The sequence below is a fragment of the Lepeophtheirus salmonis genome, chromosome 13 (genome assembly GCF_016086655.4).
Source record: "Lepeophtheirus salmonis chromosome 13, UVic_Lsal_1.4, whole genome shotgun sequence".
NCBI classification, from domain to species: domain Eukaryota; kingdom Metazoa; phylum Arthropoda; class Copepoda; order Siphonostomatoida; family Caligidae; genus Lepeophtheirus; species Lepeophtheirus salmonis.
Genome location: NC_052143.2, coordinates 18432630 through 18454239, shown reverse-complemented (window position 1 = coordinate 18454239; position 21610 = coordinate 18432630). Strand labels below are relative to the sequence as shown.

Below are 21610 nucleotides of genomic sequence, written 5' to 3'. Positions count from 1 at the left end.
GTTTGGGTTATTTTTGTCTGCTTCGGACTTTAATGAATTTCTTGATGTTGTAGGCAATGTGGATGGAGATGCCAAGGGTTTCTGCAGCCTTATTGGCACTCACTCAAGTGCAGAGGAAATTGGGCACACTTTGGCTTTTTTGATGTTGCTTCTACATTTTTATACTTAGAGACATGGGATGAAAAAAACTTGTTTATTTTTGTTTCTTTCGCATATACATGTAAAGCTGATGTTGAGCTCATATTTTAAGTATTCTCTTTTAATGCACAATATTTTATTATCAGAATACTGTTCTGTTTTAACCCTTTACCCGAATATTACTTTCTTTCATCACATCTCCTTCCGCACGACGTGTCCTGTACTCCTGGCTCCCTCATAATTTCGGCGACGAGTATACGATAATAATTATATCCATTTATCCAGGTATTGTCATTCATCTATGAACTATCGTTTGGTTGCGTAATATAAGAATGTAATTAAAAATAACAAGGATATAGTCGTAATTAAATGCTATATACTTCAAGTTTTGGGTCCCACTCTGTCGTTAAAAGTCAATCATATGATCTTTAGGTAAACTTTAAAAAAAAAAAGTAAAATATTTTAATTCAGTTAAAGATGCCATTTTTGAAATGAAAATAAATATGTCTATATAAAAAAAGGAAAAAGGATGGCTTCTTGTACTCATTCATATTTTTTGTTCATTACATAATATGTGTCATTTTGCTAACTTCTCTCTCCGAAGAGAGATTTTTTTTTGCATATCTCTAATATAAATTGTCTTAAAAATACATAATAAAATAATTATACAGAGTGACCCATAAGTTTTAGGACAACTTCGACAGCCAAGAAAGTACACAAATAGTTATTTTGACACCATTAGAATTACCGTAAAATTTCCATCAAACTGAGTACCAGTTCATTCCATATGGCCACAATTAGCGGCAACTACAGATTTTATATGCTTCAGAACTGCTTTCCACGCTGTACGGGTCGTATCCTCCAACAAGTTATCCCATGCAGGCACTTTATGACAGCCTTCAAGTCGTCGACGCTGCAGTAGGAATTCACTCTAACCTCCCTCTCCAAAATGAAGTCCATTACATTGAGATCTGTGGAATAAAGGGGCAACCTTTTCATGCTCCAAAAGTATTCGCAAATGATTTGGCACTACTCTTACGAAAACATTGCAGATGTGAAGGTGCTCCGTCCTTCTGTAAGTAGTGAGACCCTTACGAGTGCTGTTTCTTAATCCAGATACGTACTTGAGACTGTAATGTGTCCAGATAGAGACGTTGATAAACCTTCACAAGCATTTTCGACCAGATCATAGCTGAGACCGGGGGTTGGTCCCCGAACATGCTGTGCTTGTTTCATGGTATGTTCTCAATGCTCAGACTAAGCACTCGGTCGTTGTGGCTGTTATAAGGCAGCTCCATGGTGAAGTCAAAATGATTGAAACGTGCGTACAAGAATTGAGAAATTTCAGAAGCACCTTCACCTGGGTTAGCTTCTTGGTCTTTGTGTCCTCACACAGAAGCTGCCGTTTTTGTTGACCATACGGTTTCATCATCAGACCGCCCTACGCATGGCAACTACATGGCAAGGTTCCAGCCTCTCGAACATTATATATAAGTGCCATATATTTATCTTAACGGCATTGTACCTTAAATTCTTTTGATTTTATGGCTATGATACTTTTTAAAAACAATTTTCACAAATCCTGATGATATTTAAAAATATATTTCCCTGTAAAATCGCATGATATACCTAATATGATATATTCTATAGATTTAAAATATTTTACTTTTTGATTCGTATTATATTGGGATATCACTCGTTGCAATCTTTGATTACTATTTTTATTCATTCTTTTGATTAATATAGTATCTCCAAATATTTTCCTATTTTACCCTGGACAATCATAAATAGTCTATTAATTTCCAAAGATTTGGGTGATATTGGTAATTGAACCATAAAGACTATTATTAGTCCAACTATAATGAGACTTACAGTTTTCTTCGCTTATGTCTAATTAAGTGATTATCATTTCTTCTATATGAATAGCTGTTGGGTTTGTTTATTTTACTTTATATCTATTATTAATAATCAATATCACTTATTACCAGGCGGACCCTCTCGTTCAGTTGGACATTCAAATAGATCTAATTCTATGGTAACTTTTTTAAAACTATTTAACAATAATAATGAATTAATGCTTAACCGATTTTATTTTTTATTTAGTTTAAAGAAGTGCCAAAATTTGGTGTTTCAGAAGATCCTTTTAATTATCTGAGAACATCTTCATGTTCTAGTAGTATTGGAAAACCTCCATCTTATAGTGCTCCATTGAGGCCTTCCTTGTCTTCATCTTCGGCTCCAACTACCACATATTTTACTACTCCATCTGTTCAGGGCTCTGCTGCTCCAAATATTCCAGTCAGGATAAATATATTTTGTGAATATTGTTTTTTTAAACTAAATCGGATTTGAAAAATTCTTACAGAAATCGGGTAAGTGGAACGCAATGCATGTCAGAATTGCGAGGAAAATATATAATCATCAACAAAAACAAAAACCTGATCATAAAAATTCTCAACCCAACTCCACACCTATAGCTGTAAAGACCACAACCCATAGTCTTTCTTCTAAAATTGAAGCTTCAAAGCCTAAGGCTCCACATCATTATTGTCCGCCTTCTGAAACTACCAAAACTGACTCTCATTCTCGACCTAATATTCTTCATCAAAATAAAACCTATCCAGGTTTTGCTAATTCTTCGTGTATGCCCAATCACGGAGATCTATTTGATTCGTTAAACTTAAGGTCACCGCTTGGTAACCCTTCTAATATTTATGGTTCTTCATCCATTGGTATATATATATTTATTTATTCTTCCCAATATCGAAGTGCAATTGTTTATATTTTATTATTATTCGAATTTAGATGCATTAAATCCTGATGCCGGATATGGAGCACCTGTATCTTCTCCAAGTTTTTCACCAACTACCCCAAGTCCATTTGGAGACTTGGGATCAGTTCGTTCTGATAATTTTGGACATCGACCTGGTATGTGCCCATTGAAGTCAGAGCCTCCAATGCTCTCTGTACACAAAAGAAAACGCCGTGACGAGCAATTTCATAAAGAAAGGGACATATATCGGGAACATAGTAATTATGCTAGGGAACGCGAAAGAAATGTCAATAATCGAAATAATTCGAGGTCTCCCATTCATTCGTCGTCACTATCAGGTTCACCGTCACGAACAAATGCTTTACCTTTACTTCCAATTGAAAAAAAAACTAAACCTGGCATTGTATTAGACATGTCACGCCCAGTTTCTTCCAGTAGTGTCAAACAAGTTCAGCACTATTATATAATTGTTGTCCCTCCTCCCATTTTGTCAAGTGAAGGACGATTAAATGCAACCACAACTATTGGGCGCACAAGTGTAAATTTGAATACTAATGGTACTAAACATACCAATGGGCCTCTGTCTGCTACCCTTTCTCCACAAGAGTTACAACAGCCCCTTCAATCGTACAATGCTAAGGCTGTTTCATCAACGGCTAATCCTTATGGAATGTTTGGTCAGTCTGTTTCGTCTACATCAAATAATCCGTCCTTGAACTCTCCTCATATGGGTGTAAGCGGACTTCCTCCTTTTGGACTTGATCCATGTATAGAACCTTGCAAATCTCTAATGAGTGGAGCTCCTCCTTATCCTCCCAAGGATAATTTAAGTGATGTGAGAGAAAGAGAATTACTTCGACAAAATCCATTAGGATCAATTATAGTAAATGAACAAGATAGAGTTGACATGGTGGTATTGAGTGAAGGTTATCCTCCACATACAGTTGCGGATCCTAGTGGAGGCTATTTAGAAAATCCACCAATGTTGAATCAAAGTTATGACTCTGCTTTAAAGAGTACGCCTGTTGTACCTCCTACTCCTCCCTTGGGAATGTATCCAGGATTTCCTGGGCATCATGGATTACCTCCGTCATTAAACGGACATGGAGGAACAGATTCTTCTGCTCCTTATAAATGAAAATTTGATTCTTGTAATAATTAACCGTGTCTTCAGTGAAAGGAATCATTTAAAAAAAACAAAAAAACTATAACACATGTTTTTTCAATACTTTTTTAATTTTCTCCGATATAAATAAAGATATGATCTCTATTTCTATTATAGCTTTGAAAGGTTTTAATGTCTACTACATAATCTTCCCATCTACGGTAATTAATAAAAAATCAATATCTATATCTTTATTTTCGTTTGTTTTATTTTTCTTAAGAGTTTTTCCTTCATTAGATCTGTTGTAAAGAACTAGTTTAAAAAAACAAACAAACTTAATTTTGCTAAATTTTTGTATGATTTGACACATTTAAAAAAAATTGAAGTCAAGATAATATAATAAATCATCAATTTTTATATGACGCGTTGTTATTATCAATTGATTTTAACTTTTATTTTACATCTATAGGGTTCTTTTACGACGTATATGCCTCTAACTTGAAATTATATTCTAAATGTGATTTTTTTTAAAAAGCTCGAAAAGGTTGAAATTTTGTCGGTCACAGAGTTTAATTGTCCTTTTTTTGTTTTACAGCTGAAATAACTAGAATGAGCACTTGGTAGAGTTTAAAACCTCCATCTGAAATCAATAAGAGTTGTACATCTCAATTTGTTCTAAAGTTATGGTCGATGATTCAGTTTTGACGTTTGTGTTTCCTTAGCCTTGACATCTCAAAATTTAATGGCCTCTTACGGTGACTATTTACAATATTCTTACCAAGTTTGATCATAATCAATCCGTAACTTTTGCTGTAATCCTGGTGACTGACAAACAAACAGGGGTAAAGACATAACCTTAGTTGCGGAGGAAATAATAAATGTTGGTTTCTGCCGGTGGGCGTTTAAGACCTGAATTTTGTGGCAAAGTGCAAAGTTATACCATAACATTTTTTCTTAAAAATATTTGACTTCCACCACACTTTTTAATAGTGACATCAAAGAGTATAAATATTACAACGAGCTTGGGATATATAAAGAGGAATGAAGCACGGCAATTGAAATCACACAAACTCGTTTTAACTGAGGGGAATCTTCATTAAATAATTATTTTACATATATTTGATCCTTGGTATGATTTAGAAACAAGCCAAATAACAATATGATGCAACTTGATATACATGAAAATTATTCTGTTAGAACAATTATATTACTTAACTAAAACAACATCAATAATTTAGAAATTAATTTACTAACATATTATATAAACCAATAACAACCAAAAATACATTCACGAAGACTGCAGTTGTTTTATCTTTCTAGCAGAGCTAGAATTCGAAGAAACTGTTGTTTTCTTTCTTGAGGTATGGATAGTACTGTAAATTTATCCTTGATGATAGTGTTGAAATACTGAAATGTAATTCAGAAAAAATCATTGAACAAGTGTTTATTGGAGTATTTTAACTAAAGCATATTTGAGTTTTCAATTTTTTTTTTTATATATTGGAGGACTCGTTTTACAAAAAGAATTCTGGGCTCTTTAGCATTCAAGAGAAGTATTTTTGAATTTTTAAAGCTGTATTTTCAAATATTTTAGTTAGTACATGATGGAATGAAGAAGAATAATAAAAAAAATATCTCAGAGTGCTTTCATAAGCCTCCTCCTTTGAAATTTAAGTGGGATTCAATAAGATGGCTGTTTTCAAAATTATAATTCTCCACTTTTAAACGATGTTTGGTGATAAGAATGGTTTTACAAAACATTACACTTTGTTTTGGCACAAATAAAGTTCCCAACATATCCTTCAAGAAAAAAAAAGTGGACCAACATGATCTTCCTCCATGTTGTAATTTCATGAACTGTCGTTCAAATCTAGCAGACTAGATATGGAGTCCAGATCACAGTTGATGTCTTTTAAATTACTATCAACATCATCATTAAGTAAATTTTTCAGATTATAGGAACTTAGTTTGATTAAAGACTCGATTCTAATTTTTTTCTCGGACTCAATAAATTGTCTCACACTCAAATAAGTATTAGCGCAAGAAAGTCTTCTATAACCACCAAATTGAAAATCAATGGTGAATGTTTCCAAGTCAAAACCTTGTTGAGAGATCTAATCATACACTTCGCGGCCTAACATGGCCCTTTGGATAGACCTTTCTTTTTTTCCTGCCTATCTCCTCCCATCTGGAAATCCAGGCCCAAAGTTTGTCTAAGTAGTAGAGATTTGATCTGAAGTTTTTTGTAATGGGCTTCTGGTAATCACATCTGGACTTAATTTAACTTATTGGGTTAGTGGCTATAACAATTTTCCAGAAATTGCTAACAATTTTTAGAAATTGAGTCGGTTGAGCCCAACCTGGATTTCCTCGTTCGCTGTAAAACTTAAGACCGTTGATTGTCGACTCATGGAAAAAGCAATCTACCAAGTCAACTTTCACACGTCCCATTGAATGAGGAGCAAGAAATTTATCAATAATTTTGTATGCTCATTTGACCGGTTTTCCCAACTCTTTTAAGTAGAGTTGTTTGACATGATAAAATGAAGCATAGAAAAGATGGTCGTCATTGAGGTCAAAAGTAAAAAGTTCATTCTTTTGAGAAAATTGATTAATATATTTTTAAATATATGATCAGAGTCGTGAAGAAGGAAAATCTTTCGTCCGTAGTCAAATGGATTTTCTATTTCATGTTGTAAATACCCATTGCAATGTTTGGATTTCAAAAAGCGGCAATTTGTAGAGTGCCCCTCACATATAAGAAAAATAACCTCAAATCCAACACTTTTCAACAGTTCAAGGGCTTTGAAACATCATTCCTTGATAATCGTCGAGTTGATCTTCAAAAGAGGAATCATGGCAACCATATCTGAATACTTAGATGCGACACTTCGTATCATAAAACACAAAAAAGTTTTTGCTGGGATTCCATTAGGCTCGCTTCCGTAAAATTTCCCGTTTAACTATACAACTTTCTTCAACGAATATACCTCCTCAAAAATCAAGGTTAATTTTATTTTCGTTTGAAGTCAGCTCAGCTACTTGCTTTAATAAATAGCTCCTAGTAGAATAAACCCTTCCAGTATCCAAATTGAATGCCTGAGATAAACATGTCAAGTATCTGGATAATGGGAGGCAAATGAAATTTTCCTTAACTAAATGCTTATATAGAGTGGGACTGCTTTTTCCCCAATGTAAACATGAAGCAAGTAAGCCTTGTGAATATCTGTGTTGCTTGGGAGGTGTTAAAGAATGCTTCAACTGTTCAGTTATAAAATCAACATGTCGAACTTCATTGAGTTGATCTAATACAATACTTTCCAAAAGCTCAACGGCCTTGTTTATAATCAATTTCCTTTTTTTTTTTTTTTTTTTTTTTTGTGGAATTTATTTCTTTGACTGACATAGTCCTCAATGACGAAAGGTCGTGAATCTATTGTTGGTCTCTAGTTGTCCCTGAAAAAATTAATTTCATAATATTAACATACATTTTCTTCATTGAGTGATAATTAATTAGTGCTGTAGAAAGTACGCCCAAAAGAGCCCTGCTGAAAATAATCACGCTGAAATTTATGACTGCCAATTATCTGTTATTAATTATCATTAGACTGTAGACATGATGGATTATTCATATTAGAAAAGACTCATGCATGGACGAATAATCAAAATATTTGATAATGCAAGAGTAGGGATTCTACTCTGCTATGAGCTTAAATTTGTCAGAAGAAGAGGCAGTTGGATGGGGTGAGGCAAATCAATGAGAGGATTAGGTCATACACTTAAAGGTCAGGTCGTAGGAAAGCTGGATGACATGAGATACGTGTGAAGAAAACTGTTAAGCTCAGTATAATATTTCTATGTAATATGCATACCATTTTTCTAAAGATCATTTGGGGAAAAAGTGGTTCCATACATCTTTGCCCTTCTAACACTAAAACTAGCCTTGATTAAAATACATACATTATGAAAAATAAGAAAAAACATACCTCTGCATGGATATTGCTCCTGAAATAGTCAACAATATTCTGACATTGAGTCCGAATATCTCCGTACCGTTAATTTCATTAGAACTATTTCTAATTTGCGGCATTTATAGTCAATATTAGAATTGAAATACAAATAGAGATCTGAGAACAATGTTCTTTGTCTCTTCAAGAATCTTCCTTCTTGTTCCAAGAGTACGAAGCAGGCTGCACGTAGACCAGGGAACACTAAAATTAATATAGAACGATATCTTTTTTTGGCATGTGCTTTTTTTTTACTAGAGTGCAAATTGATTTATTATTTACCATATTAGTAAAGTAAATGGAGCAAATTGAAACTTTAGCAGCTCTGAACTCACCCTTTTTAAGCTACTAAAAATTTAAATTTTTATTGAAAATATAACACATAATTTTAATTCAACTTAATTTTATGACTAAACAAATACAATATACAAATGACATTGAAGAAAACCAAGGAGCTAATATAGAATAGTTTCCATTCCTATCTTACCAACAAAAAAAAAAATGCTACCACTAAATCCAACTCTCTGCGAGGAATAAACATCGTCAATTATTATAGAAACATATTTGTCTTTTTCATCCAATAAGTTAACTCTAGATTTATTTACTATTGTTGAGACTGGCACACCTATTTGAACTGAGAAAACAATTGTTATTCTTCTTATACGCGCTTCAGGTTGCAAGTACATAATTCCAGATTCCCTAATTTGATTATATAAAGCTGCCAAAATATTGAAATTTCTAAAAATTCACGAGAGTATCTCTGTCTTTTCGCACTTACAGAGTGAAGGTGAAGTTGTTCTAAAATATAGCTGATATGATTTTTTGAGTTAAAGTCTTGACGATGTACTGCTACTTCCAATATTCATTGGATTCCAATGGGTTCATTCTGTTTATTTTTTAAATATGTTAGAATCTTATAGATATCAGAATTACGGCTTAGACTCTTTGATGAACGTATTTAATAAGTATAGGTAAACCATTAAAATCTTTTAGTGTCTTAGGTATAGGAAGTCCTTTTGAAAAAATTGAGAAAAAAAGGTAATTATACAGTTTTAAACTAGACAAAATGTAAGGGACAAGATTCTTATGATGATAGGGCAAAAAAATGACGCAGTATTCATTATATATTACATTAATGCCCTTGGGTAAACACGATTTTTCCAGGTTTTTTTATATTTGTGAATTTTTTTTAACTGATTTTCTCGAAATAAACGTTCAATTTGAGAATTAAGACAAATTCAATCTTGCTCAAATCTGAAAAAATGACAATGCACTTTAACTACTCTGAAATGTTAATATCCCTTTTTTAAAGTAGAACGTTTTAGTAGAAGTAGATAAAGTTGCTGTTTTTTTCGGGAAAAGTTTGTTTTCTCAAGTATTTTGGAATATCCAGAAATACTATTGGAACACCATTAGATTTTAATTTTTTTCGTTTAAGTGGACTATATATTCTTCCCAAGTTGAATTTGTATCTGTTCTTTCATAATAAAAGCTGATAGAGTAAAATGCATCAAACAGATTCTTGAATATTGATTTGGCTCCTAGTTTTTTCTTCTGATGGAATTGAATCATACTTTAATAAGCTTAAGAACTTTTCGAAACTTATGAAGAGAAGGTTTTTCTTCAACAATTTCTTCCTCACTATGATTTTGATGAGTTTTTTCTTCAGATGACCAGTCCTACAATCTGGACAATAGCAAATCAAGTTGTCAAAGAAAATAAGTGCAAAATATAAATTTATTAGATTAAATTCTTTTTAAATTCCTTACATAATTCCAGTGAAAATGTAATACATATATAAGATAGATATATCATATATTTTATATATAATTAACACACTGTATGTATATTATTGTATAAATTTATAATAACCAAATAAAAGTAGATATATAGCAATTGTTGAAAACAAAAATACAATAATAAACTTAACCATGAAGCATCGAAGTACACAAAAAACTAGAATAATAATTTGGAATGAATATTTAAAAAAATTAATGATTCATTTCATCTTTGTACTTTTGTAAAAAAAAAAGGGGGTATCCTATTAATTTCATTGTTTCTTGTGTGGTCACTCACTCAAGTGAATCCTCAGAGTTATATGTGAGGCAAATACAAGAAAGCAACATACGATTGCTTTTGGTAAAATTAAGTCGATATCGAAGTCGGTGCTATTCTTTGTGTAATGCTCTACAATTTCTATTATATAAATAATTTTAATTAACCCTATGTAGAGTGCACAAATTATAGTCTTAATTATTATCTAAATATCCTACTAAAAAATAATGTAGTTATAATAATTGGTGCAGCTGAACATAATGGCAGGTGCTTTTACTAAGGTTCTAGGATAATTCGCCGAAAACATTTTTACCTAAGGATAATTTGCGGAAAAACAGTTTGCCGAACGTATATTTCGCTGAAGGATTATTTGGGACATTTGGCCGAAACATAATATTTAATAAATACTATATTTATACATGGGATTGCATATTTTAATTCAATTAAAAAAGATTGTATGATAAATCTCCTGTTTTTTATTGTTCATATGCTAAATTAAAAGTGTTGTTTTCAAGAAAATATTTTTTTATTACTAGATATATTCATTATTGATCCTTATATATATGAACACAGCACAGTAGCGTGTAGTTCGAATCTTTCACCGTTCTAGTACCTCAAATAAATTAAACGTTTATTATTTAAAATATTTAAATACAAGAACTGTAAAAGTCATAAGGGGGTGCAGGTTTGATTATAATTACATAAAATGGACAGAAAAAAAAAAGTTGTATGCAATGAAGTTTTACGATAGAAATTTACTTATTTTATAATTATTGTTTATAATAGATCGCTTTAATTTAGAATTTGATCATAAACCAGCTAAATATGAATAACATCTTTTAAATTGGCTATCTTTAAATTAGCGTGTTCGTGCTAGCTAAATTATTATATTTTTTATATTAGAGTCCTCGTTTTTAACAGTATAATTGTACCTCAATTATTGGTACATACGACATTATCCCAATAATGAGATGTATAGCATATACAAATAAAGCATAAAGAAAAAAAGGTGTATAATATAAATTATATAATTAAATATCACAGCCTTAGTTTAACTCATGTTAAAAAAATAAAAAAAGTTAAGTAAAATTTAAAAACATAAATGTGACTTTAGATGAGCGTCATCAAATTATTATTTTTTTTTTTCTCAAGCTGTTATTTTTATTTTATTTTACATGAAGAATGCTTAATTATTGAGTGAGTTGCTACGTGTTAGTGTGCATTTGAAAAACGGAGAGTAACACCAAAGATTTATTGGGTAGTTATCTTCTATATTATTCAAGCTAAACTTGTATGTTTGTCAATGTCTAATAGCTCCAGGCAATGCCGGGTACTACTACTAGTTAGTAATATTTTTTTTCTTCTCATATGAACGAGGAACTGAAATAAAAATACTGTTTAAACATGGGTTTCTACATAGATGCTGTGAAAATCAACCAATAGGTCTATTTGAAGTTGTCAAGTTCAGGCTGCCAATTAGAAAGCGCATTACCCTTTCTAGAATATATTTTATATACCTTTGCTAATACTATTAGAATGAATTTTGTTGTATGATAATATTGATCTTTCAAACATACATCCATATTCTTTACATAATACTCTGTTGATGGCATAGAGGTATGTATATAAATAGATCAATTCGTCTACATACAGACTTAATCTTCTTGACGTATCCATAGAAACGCAAAAAAGTACCTTTTGAGTCAACGATAAATCAATACATAGGTATATATATATTTGGATAAGTTGTTATTAATATTAGTCAGATCCTAGCTATCGTGTTCTCCTATACATTTATAATTATTAACTACAGACAACACTAAAATTATATCCGTATCAAGAAAACATTCTGTTTCACAAGGTTGTTGAAATGAAACGTAAGTAAATCACTTAGTAAAAAAATAAAATATAAATGGCATACATAGGGAGTATAGTATTTTTATCCATTAGAATAATTGATTTTACGTTATGTTATATTAAATTTTTCTAAAAAGTACTGATTAATGCAAATTTTAATTTTGATCATCAAATTAAAAATAAATGAGCAAACCATAGTAAAAATTGATCATAATGCAAAATTCATTCTATTGTAATGAAAATGTTGTAACGCAGTAAATGAAATTTGAAAGCCTTATCTTCAATATTTAAAAAAAAAAGTGTTATAGTTATTCTATAAAGGTATAAGCGAGAGTAACCGTCATTACCCAGAGTTATTAGGTGTCGACGAACAGACAAAGATTGCTTTATTACTATAGATTTGCTTTATGAAAAAGTCAAAAGCAGAAAAACTCTGAGCCATTTTGGACACTAATTTAAATTATTTACTTAAATCATAGATGGATAAAGGACTTCTTTCATAATATCCGGCCCTTAAAAACTTAATTAAGTGAATACATAATAATAGTAAACATAAATCATAATTGCCACAACGACCTCTTCAATCAAAATTATAATACGTCATAAATCATATGTACATCCTACGTAAAGTTATAATTAAAGTATAAAGTATTGTATGATTTTTAGATATCGCCATGAAGAGAGTTTTTTTTTGTATATCTCTAATGCAAATTGTTTTAAAAATACATAATAGAATAAATATACAGGGTGCCCCATAAGTCTTAGAACAACTTCAAGAGCCAAGAAAGTACACAAATATTTATTTGTTAAAGCATCTTTTTGCACCATTGCAATTACCGTAAAATTTACTTCAAAATAAGTGCCCGTTCATTCCACATAGCCAACATTTGCGGCAACTACAGCTCTCAGACGCTTCGGAACTGCTTTACACGCTGTACGGGTCGTCTCTTCCAACAAGTTGTCCCATGAAGACACTATGACAGCCGTCAAGTCGTCGAAGCTGTGGTAGGAATTCATGCTAACCTCCCTCTCCAGAATGGACTATAAGGAGAAGTCCATTATGTTGAGACCTGTGGAAGAAGGGGGACAAATGTCCTTGCCCCCAAAAAGATTGCAAATGATTTGGCATCAGTATTACAAAGACTTTGCAGTATCTGAAGGTGCTCCGTATTTCTAGAAGTAGTAGGACTCTACCCAGTGCTGTTCCTAGATCCAGGGAAGTACTTGGGATTGTAATATATCTAGATAGACATATTGGTAAACCTTCACACCCTTGGGAATGAAGATCAAGGATGCCCGCCCAGAACATTACTTAGGCAGTTTTTTGTCCCCTCAACACGCTGTCTTCGTTTAATGGATTTTTCTCGATTCTCCAACTCAGCGCCCGGTTGTTATGGCTGTTGTAAGCCAGCTCCAACGTGAAACGTGCGTAGAAGAATTGATGAATTTCAAAAGCTCCTTACCCGAGTCAGTTAGCTTCTATTTGACAGTACGGTTTCTTCCTCAGGTCCTCCTTGACCACCCTACGCATGGTTTCTCGAGACACACCAGCTTCATATGACATCTTTCTCATAGAGTGCTTCTTTTTACGATTGATCTTCGTTCTCGTTGCCTCAATCAACCAGGGTGTCCTCACGGACCTCGAGCGACCACTCTTGGGCCTGTCATCGATACCTCAGGTCTCCTAGTACCACTTGATTGTGTAGTGGGCCGATGGCTTGGTCATATTGAGGTCTTTCAGGACATTGGTAATGATCGTACAGCTTGTTCCTTCCAAATGAAGGAAAATGATGGTACACTTCAGGTTTATGATGTCGTTGTTACAGGCTCAGGAACACAATTTCGAAACAAGTTTGTCTAACAACAAGCAAAGATGGAGGTGGCATAAATCATATGCAACAAACATAACTAAAAATATTCAACCGTTATGGTTCACCCTGTATATGTATTTAAATTTAATTATTTTATTGTCCTAGCATGAATGCTATTTTAAATGTAAAAGGTGCTTCTCTTTATAACGTAATTCATTTTCTCACACTAAAATAATTTAATAGGCAGTAATAAGGCTCTTAATTCAGTAGTACCATAAGTATTACTCCCGCTTTTTCAGTATTTCTGAAACAATTAATTAGATTATATAGAGTTCTTTATTTATCTTGATAATGCCTTGCATAGGATTTATTAGTATATTTAGCAATTTTTAATAGATGTCTAGTTAATTTAATTTACTGTTTTATTTGAAAGTCTTGTTGTTGTTTTTTCTTACCTTTTGATTTATTGGATTATTTTTATGTCAATGGTAGGAATCATGCCTATAATGTTAGCAAGAAATTGTATTACTCTAGCTTTTATTTTATATAATTCACGTAACTTCATCAAAAATGATGGGTACTAATTTCATTCCCCAAATTCACTAAAAGTAATGGATATTTCATAGAAATTTTTATCGAATTTAATGTTTTCACAATAGGAATATCAAATTATATATTGTTGAAGCCAAACTCACATTGCCAATGTTATTTTCTCAATGTCTTATATTCATACAGTATTTTAACCATTTTAATGCATATCTACACCCGCAAAATGGATATTAAAAAAAAAAGTAAATTTAAATCATACAGTTGAACTGTATGTCATGTAACTAAATACGTTTTATTTATGGGGTTTCTTTTTGACCCAGTTCTCGCAACTGTCTTATAAAAGGATTTTCATTATTGAGTGGTTAATCACATCTGCTATTTTTCACTTGATAGAAATATAGTATTTCCTTGTTGTGTTTGCCTCTATAAATCCGTTTTGAGTTTCAATGCACACTTTACGTTACTCACAAACACTCCTTGAATTGTTTGTCCATATATATCAATGCATTTTACAAAAGTAACAGCATTACGAAATAAAATATGAACCAATACACATACTCTTAGCCTAGTTGAACATTATCTAGGTATAAGCAAAAAACATATTTGTATGTAAATACATACTGCGTACATACAATACACTATAGATCGCATCATCTTACGAATTATATTGATTTGTCGAGGAGGATCATGCCAGTTCCTCCAATTTTGCATTATTAGTCAGATGAAGAACTCGTGAAAGCAAAGAACCAGCCTTTGAAATAAGAGAAGTATTCGTGTCATTCCCAATCGATGGAAAATTCAGTCAAATTTGTTTTAGAGGCTTTCTCTAAGACTTGCGAATACAATAAAAGACGCAAGTACATTTTCAGCTTTAAAATCTAGAACAAAGCTAAGGAAATTTAAAGCAGAGTTTAAATATCATGTTCGATTTATTTATAGTGATGAAAATTGTGTGTATTTTGGGCACATTAAAAAAATAAACCGATAATCCACATGGTAAACCTGACAAGTAGAGAATGCTTTGGAGGAAAGATGCTTTGGTGTTATGAAATTTCATGAAATGAGCTAAAATCAGTTGTGACAAGAGATGCAGAGGAAAAGTAAAGAAGGAAGGACATTGGCAATGACTATTTTGATATCTATCCTCAATACTACTCTGAGCCCATTAAGGACTTTCAAATATAACTAAACAATTAATCGTCAGGTTTACTCTACTTCTTTTATGAGCACACACGAATGCTCAATCAGATTTTGAATATAATTGAATGTAGTAGGAAAATAAGTTGACCACTCTTGAGTTAAACAATAATGATAATAGCTGAGGAATAGAAAATATTGATATATATTATAGATGCAAAAATTGGTGCTTGGTAATTTTGCTTTAAACCATTTCACCTCGGACCATTTTTCCGAAAGCTTTTTTTGGTTAAAGCATATTTTGCCTTAATATATAAATGAATGAGATTTATAAGTCATTTTGTTATTTGTGGTCAAAATTTAGTCAAGATTTTGTATACATAAAATAAGTTTTACCAAAATTCCACAACTATATCGTAAAGTAGTACAAAAATTGAATCTACATGCAACCCAAAGAACACTTTCAGGTGACAAAATTAGACTATATTAATGTGTCTTAATCAAATTTATGCAAATTGCACATATTTGTCATAATTAGATTGAACAATTAATACTATTTAAAGAAAAATAAATATAATTAGGGTACATCGTGGTTGAATTATCGTTTTTGAATGTATTGACAATTTTATGTGCACATTTTACAGGCTACATATTTGAACTTTTTATTCCATTTTGTAGCCTCTGAATAAGTATATAAATCTTAATAATATCCTTTCAAACTGTGTTATACTTACCTATCTAAATAGTTTCAAACTTTGACATACATTTTTCAGAATAATGATGATCCTGACAACTGAAGACACTCTTCTAAAACTAACCCATTCATACGATTCGTCAAAAGATTCTAATTTCTTTAGTAATGAAAGAATACTTTGGAATGTTAAAAGTACAAATTGGAAATGGAAAAATCAACTCACTCATTCATGGACATCCATCACAACACCTTCTCCGCCCTCCCCTCTAAATTTAATTAGTCCACAAAATTATTTTGGTGTAGGAATCTTAATATCAACAATCTGTTTGATCATAATCATTTCAAATATTTTAACTCTGTGGATGGATATCAAAATACGAATGATTATCAGAAATAAAAAGCTTTTTTCCATTCAAAAACATATCGAAAGTCTCATTGCAGTTTATTTAATTTTTTTTGGAAGAATTGCATCAGTTACCATCTATTTAATACAGTATTTGCAAATAAGTATTTATAGTCTAAAGGTTTGTATGTTCATAATAAAGTTCTATAACATTAAATGTGACTTACCTAAATAACTAGGGTTATTATGCAATTTGTAACTTGAAAATAACTATCAAATGTTTCAATTCATGCTTGGAAGTCAAAAACACTTATTGTAAAACCATTCTCCCCCCCCCCCTTGTAATATACAATATTTTTTTTGCTCTACTCATTTACTTTGTTTGAATATTTGTCCCAATTCATTTCATTTGTAATTGAATAATTTAAACTCTTTTTAATCGACTTCGACCTCATTGTCTCAAAACTATGAAAAAAGTACAATTCGCAAGTATTATATTTCCAAAGCCCATAAATATAGTTTTCATTTAAGATGTTAATTAGCGAATTATTCCATTTTTAATCACTGCGTTAGTACTTGGATTCCGGTGAAAAAAAGATACGATCTACAGCTGGAAGTCTAGATATATACCTACTAAATAATTTAAAAATATTCCCCCAACCCTCTATATTAATGTTCTGTACATATGAGTACTTAGATTTGTACATATACATTGAACTAGGGACTATGTTCAGAGTAGCAGATAAGTCTAATTCAATCAAGGCTTCAGATTCGAAACATATTCGATAATGCATATTAATGAAAATGTGAACAATTTTTTTTTGAAATCTGTTGATCTGAAATATGATTGACATTCATTTTACTTGTTACCCAAATATCTCAAAAATAATTATAAGTGCAGGGTACTAATATTTATCATAATTAATAATCATTAATGTAGTTATTATAATTATTTATTACTTTAGGTAATTAAAGGTGAGGAATTAAATCTTCAACATATCGTAATCTCAACATCATTTTATAACTTTAGTCTTTCATCATTTTGCTTCATATTGTTTACTATAGACTTTATAACCTCCTTCGATTTTCCTGAACATTTTTTGAGAGTGGCTTGTGTGATAATGTCAATTTTGTCAATTATATTTGGAACCTACTTTTTCAGCTATGATCGGGGAAACTCTGGGAATGAAATGCAGTTAATGAAAACCATATCATCTCGTTTCTCAATTATATTTTTGTTGGTAATTTATTTTATTATCTTCTTTTTCTATGTTAATTGTAGATTGAGTTATGTAGTTGGAGCCTATTAAAAAAATTGGGAACTTCATCTGAAAAAAAAAAAAATTATATTTATTCTAATTCGCTGCCTTAGTATGAAAATGACCTATCGAGCCGACAAATAAATATAATTTTATCACTGCATTACCTTGCAAACACAAAAATACTCTATGTATTTTGTTGTAAGCTGTCGATTCCTTCGTCTTACTTTATACGCCATGTCAATTTCATAATTCCTAATTTTTTGATAAATAAGCATATTCCGTTTCTAAAGCGACATGAATACAATTTACAGGCTATATATATATCGCTACTTTTTTATTTCGATCAAGTAATTTTGGTTATCATATAGAAATAAAAATGTATAACTATGCATTTAATACAATAACTTATATTAAAAATTGTGGATAAATAATGCAACATTGATAGTATGGAAATATTTATGGATAAACAACCAACTTGTGCCATTTTTCTGTTTCTTTTTGGAGAAAAGGTTGCTTGATACCATTAAGTTAACGACGTGCTGTATGTCAGTAAAATTAAAAAGATACCCTTTCAATGTATGCAAATTGCAAAATGAGTTTTATAAAGAAATAAAGTATCAGTTTAGTTAATTTATATATTCCAACATTTTCTACTCTTTTCCAAACACAGTCTTTCTAAAAATCTAAGAAACCTTCACAGAATGTGTGGTTAGGATTTTAAAATCATTCAAGAGGGTAAATACATTAATGATGTAAAAACTGTAAATAGGGATTTTGGAATTATTGAAAATCAAAGGGAGACATATTTCACTTCTAACGACTCCTATTGAAGCTTTTAACTTGTTCTTTGGCATCAAAAGCAAAGGTTTCCGCTGGGAGATGAGCTGGAAAGGAATTTTTGTCGTTATCACACAAAAAAAATTATCGCTTTATGGCAAATTTTTTGAATATCAAAACAGATAAAAAAGTTTATTTGGACAAATTAAGGGCCGGTCAAAAAATTTTAAAAATCATGTTTTTGCAAAAAAATGTAACCCACCGAAATAAAATACTACGGACAACTCTGAATTATTGGTTAGTATCATAATTAGACTCGTTACATGTTTAGAAATCGGTTCCGTTTAGATAGAGTGAATGTTGAATAAGGTACTAATAAAATAATCAAAAGTAGGTGAATACATGACTAGTTGTTTAAGAAAATAAAATTGGGCAATAGTTAATGTTTGGGTTGAAATATCTATAAATATGAGGGAGTATCACGGGAAACAAAACCTGAGCTTTCACAAGTTTAGGCTTCTTAATTGTTGCAACATGTAATTAAAAATATTTGAACTATAAAGTATTTTCCTAGGACTCTTTTGTTACGGATATATTTATGTAAATTGTCAAATTATTTTTCTTAAAAAGTAATTATTTTGATATCAATATAAAAGCTTAAACTATTTTAAATAATGACTTCGGGTATTCTGTGATAAATTCCAAAAATAAAATCCATCACATCTAAAGCACGATAAACGTTGCATGCTCAGTATTTGGTAAGAAAATAGAGTAAAAAGATAATAATAACTTATGGGAAGGAAAAAAAGTCAGAAAATATCTTATTTTTTATTATATAAAGAGATAGAAATGCAGTTTTATGAAAAAACCAGAATGTGATTTTAAGTTATATTGCTCAATCCTTTCTAGTTTTTTTCAAATTGGAAGATTTCCTTGTGCCTAAAAATACCGATGGATACCACGATTGTGAAAAAAAAATCTTTAAGGGAATTCATGAAATCTGACCATAACAAGGGTAGTTACACTAACTTTGCAAACAGGTATTGTTTGTCAGATACAGCAGTAGCCTCTATATGGAATTTTCTTTTAGAAATCTGCCATTAATTGCTCCTTCAAATATACTTGACAAACAACTAGTTAGAGCGGAACAACAGAAGTACAGGCAAATTAATACCAAATCCTCAAAAGAGAAATCCTTGAAAAAAATACAAGGGTTTTGATCACAAGACTGACCTTACCAAAATGGTTAAAAGTGTTAAATATCTGTGGGGAATCAATGATAACTTTTATATAACAGAATACACAAACTTATATTTTAAAAATGTAAAGCTTTCTTATTCATAAGAAAAAAAGTTTCTTTAATGAGAAAAAGAGTTTACTTTATAAGAAAAATAGTTTGACCTTATACAGAAACCTTTCCAGACCAAAAAAGGGAATTGGGGGGGTCCCAGGAAAATTTATTTTAATTCAAGAAGTTTTACTGAAAAATGATAACCTTTGAGATACCTAAACTAACGATAACTTATTTATTGGTTTCTATTGATATCCCATCAACACGATTGACTTTTAGCTATCCTTCATGAATCCCTCATACAGCTCTTCTGGAATTTTCAGTTCGGAACTTCATGGATCATAATGTCTGCTGCATCTTTCATCTAAATTTGGATTCTCTCCGAGCTCCCATAATTATAGTACGGTACACTATATCCACAGCCTCAATCGTCAAAAGTTGTTAATCTGTTCGCCGGGGTGTTGAGACTGTCATTGCTATTGAAGGAGGACATATTAAATAAAAAATATAGTTACAGATAGTATTTAAATTAGGGGTGTACCAATACCAAAATTTATGCCGATTCTGATCCTATCTTTATGGACAATTCCGATGGTTTATTACAAATAAAGGAATTATATTGTCAAATATAAAATGAATTACTTTTTTTAATGTTCAATTTTCTCTTGAGTTAGGTGAGAAAATACATAAATATATCAATCATAATTATGATTATAATTAGTTGTAAATAATTATGCATTAGAAAAAGTTATTTCTTCTCTTTGCTAGGGAGGCAATCAAATATTTGTGTTCTAAATACCATTCACTCTTTTAAAAATATTACAGTACATATTTTTTTATCTGTGGGGATATAAAAAGATCTCCTGCTCAATGGTAGTTAATAATTGGTTCTTGCTCAGATAGAGTAAAGCCAGAATATGATGCAGGGTTTTTGAATTTGCGTAAGAATTTCCTATCAATTTATTACTAATAAAACATAAAAAAATGTATTTCAGAGAGATAAATTAAGTGAAATGTGGGAGACTTGACAGCCCTATTTCCACATAATTCTGACCCCCATAGAGAACCACATCAAATATATTGGGATATATATATTTATAGGGGTTTCAATTTTAATTTATCTTTGCGTGCGATTTGTGCATTATTACTGATTCTAATCCGATGCATCGGAAACCCCAAATTTAAATATATAAAAAACGGGTTTTGAGTTGGCTTTTCTTGATTCTATAAATTTCACGTTTATTCTAATTTAGTCATGCTCCGGCAAGTTTTAAGTTCCAACTCTGTTGTCTAGAATAGAAAAGTCAAGAACCTATTTTTTATTTCAAGAACTTTTTAATAAAATATATACTTTACATATATCAAAATATTATAACAATCTCATTCATTGTACCATTTATACGGATTGTTTGGAGTATTTTGTATCTCCGTGTAAGTTGTTTATATACTAAAACAGCGATATTCTATAAGGAAAAGTGTAATTTTTGTTTATAGTAAATCAAACTTTGTAAAAATTTCAATGTTTTAAAAACTTTGATTGAATTTCTTTCTTTCAGTCTTTCATTACAACATTTCTACTTGTTTTTGGCTACAGAATATGCTATCAGAGTCAAAGAGGAAACCAAATTCGTCCACCAATATTGAACAATGCTGATCGAATAGAAATGAACCGTGCAGCCTTTGATGTGGCTTTTGATCCAATGAGCTCCTCCTTGGATAGAAATATAATCACAACAGACACTAATAATAGACTTGTTCTTTTATCAAAAAACTTGAAATTGACTGTTCAAATGATAAAAGTTATGTTGTAT

General features: G+C 31.1%; 1 protein-coding gene across 1 annotated transcript; it reads left to right on the top strand.

Moving 5' to 3' along the window:
- Positions 1-326: 326 nt before the first annotated feature.
- Positions 327-4223, top strand: LOC121128121 (uncharacterized). Its single transcript, XM_040723689.2, has 5 exons — positions 327-423; positions 2127-2173; positions 2242-2436; positions 2504-2870; positions 2944-4223. Exons 2-5 carry the CDS (start codon positions 2171-2173, stop codon positions 4047-4049), a joined length of 1671 nt encoding a protein of 556 aa, XP_040579623.2. The 5' UTR covers positions 327-423; positions 2127-2170; the 3' UTR covers positions 4050-4223.
- Positions 4224-21610: the final 17387 nt, after the last annotated feature.

Excerpts from the sequence above, each read along its gene's own strand:
- LOC121128121 (XM_040723689.2), top strand. Across the intron at positions 2,437-2,503 it reads CTGCTGCTCCAAATATTCCA|AAATCGGGTAAGTGGAACGC; the intron begins GTCAGGATAAAT and ends AAATTCTTACAG. Across the intron at positions 2,871-2,943 it reads TTATGGTTCTTCATCCATTG|ATGCATTAAATCCTGATGCC; the intron begins GTATATATATAT and ends ATTCGAATTTAG.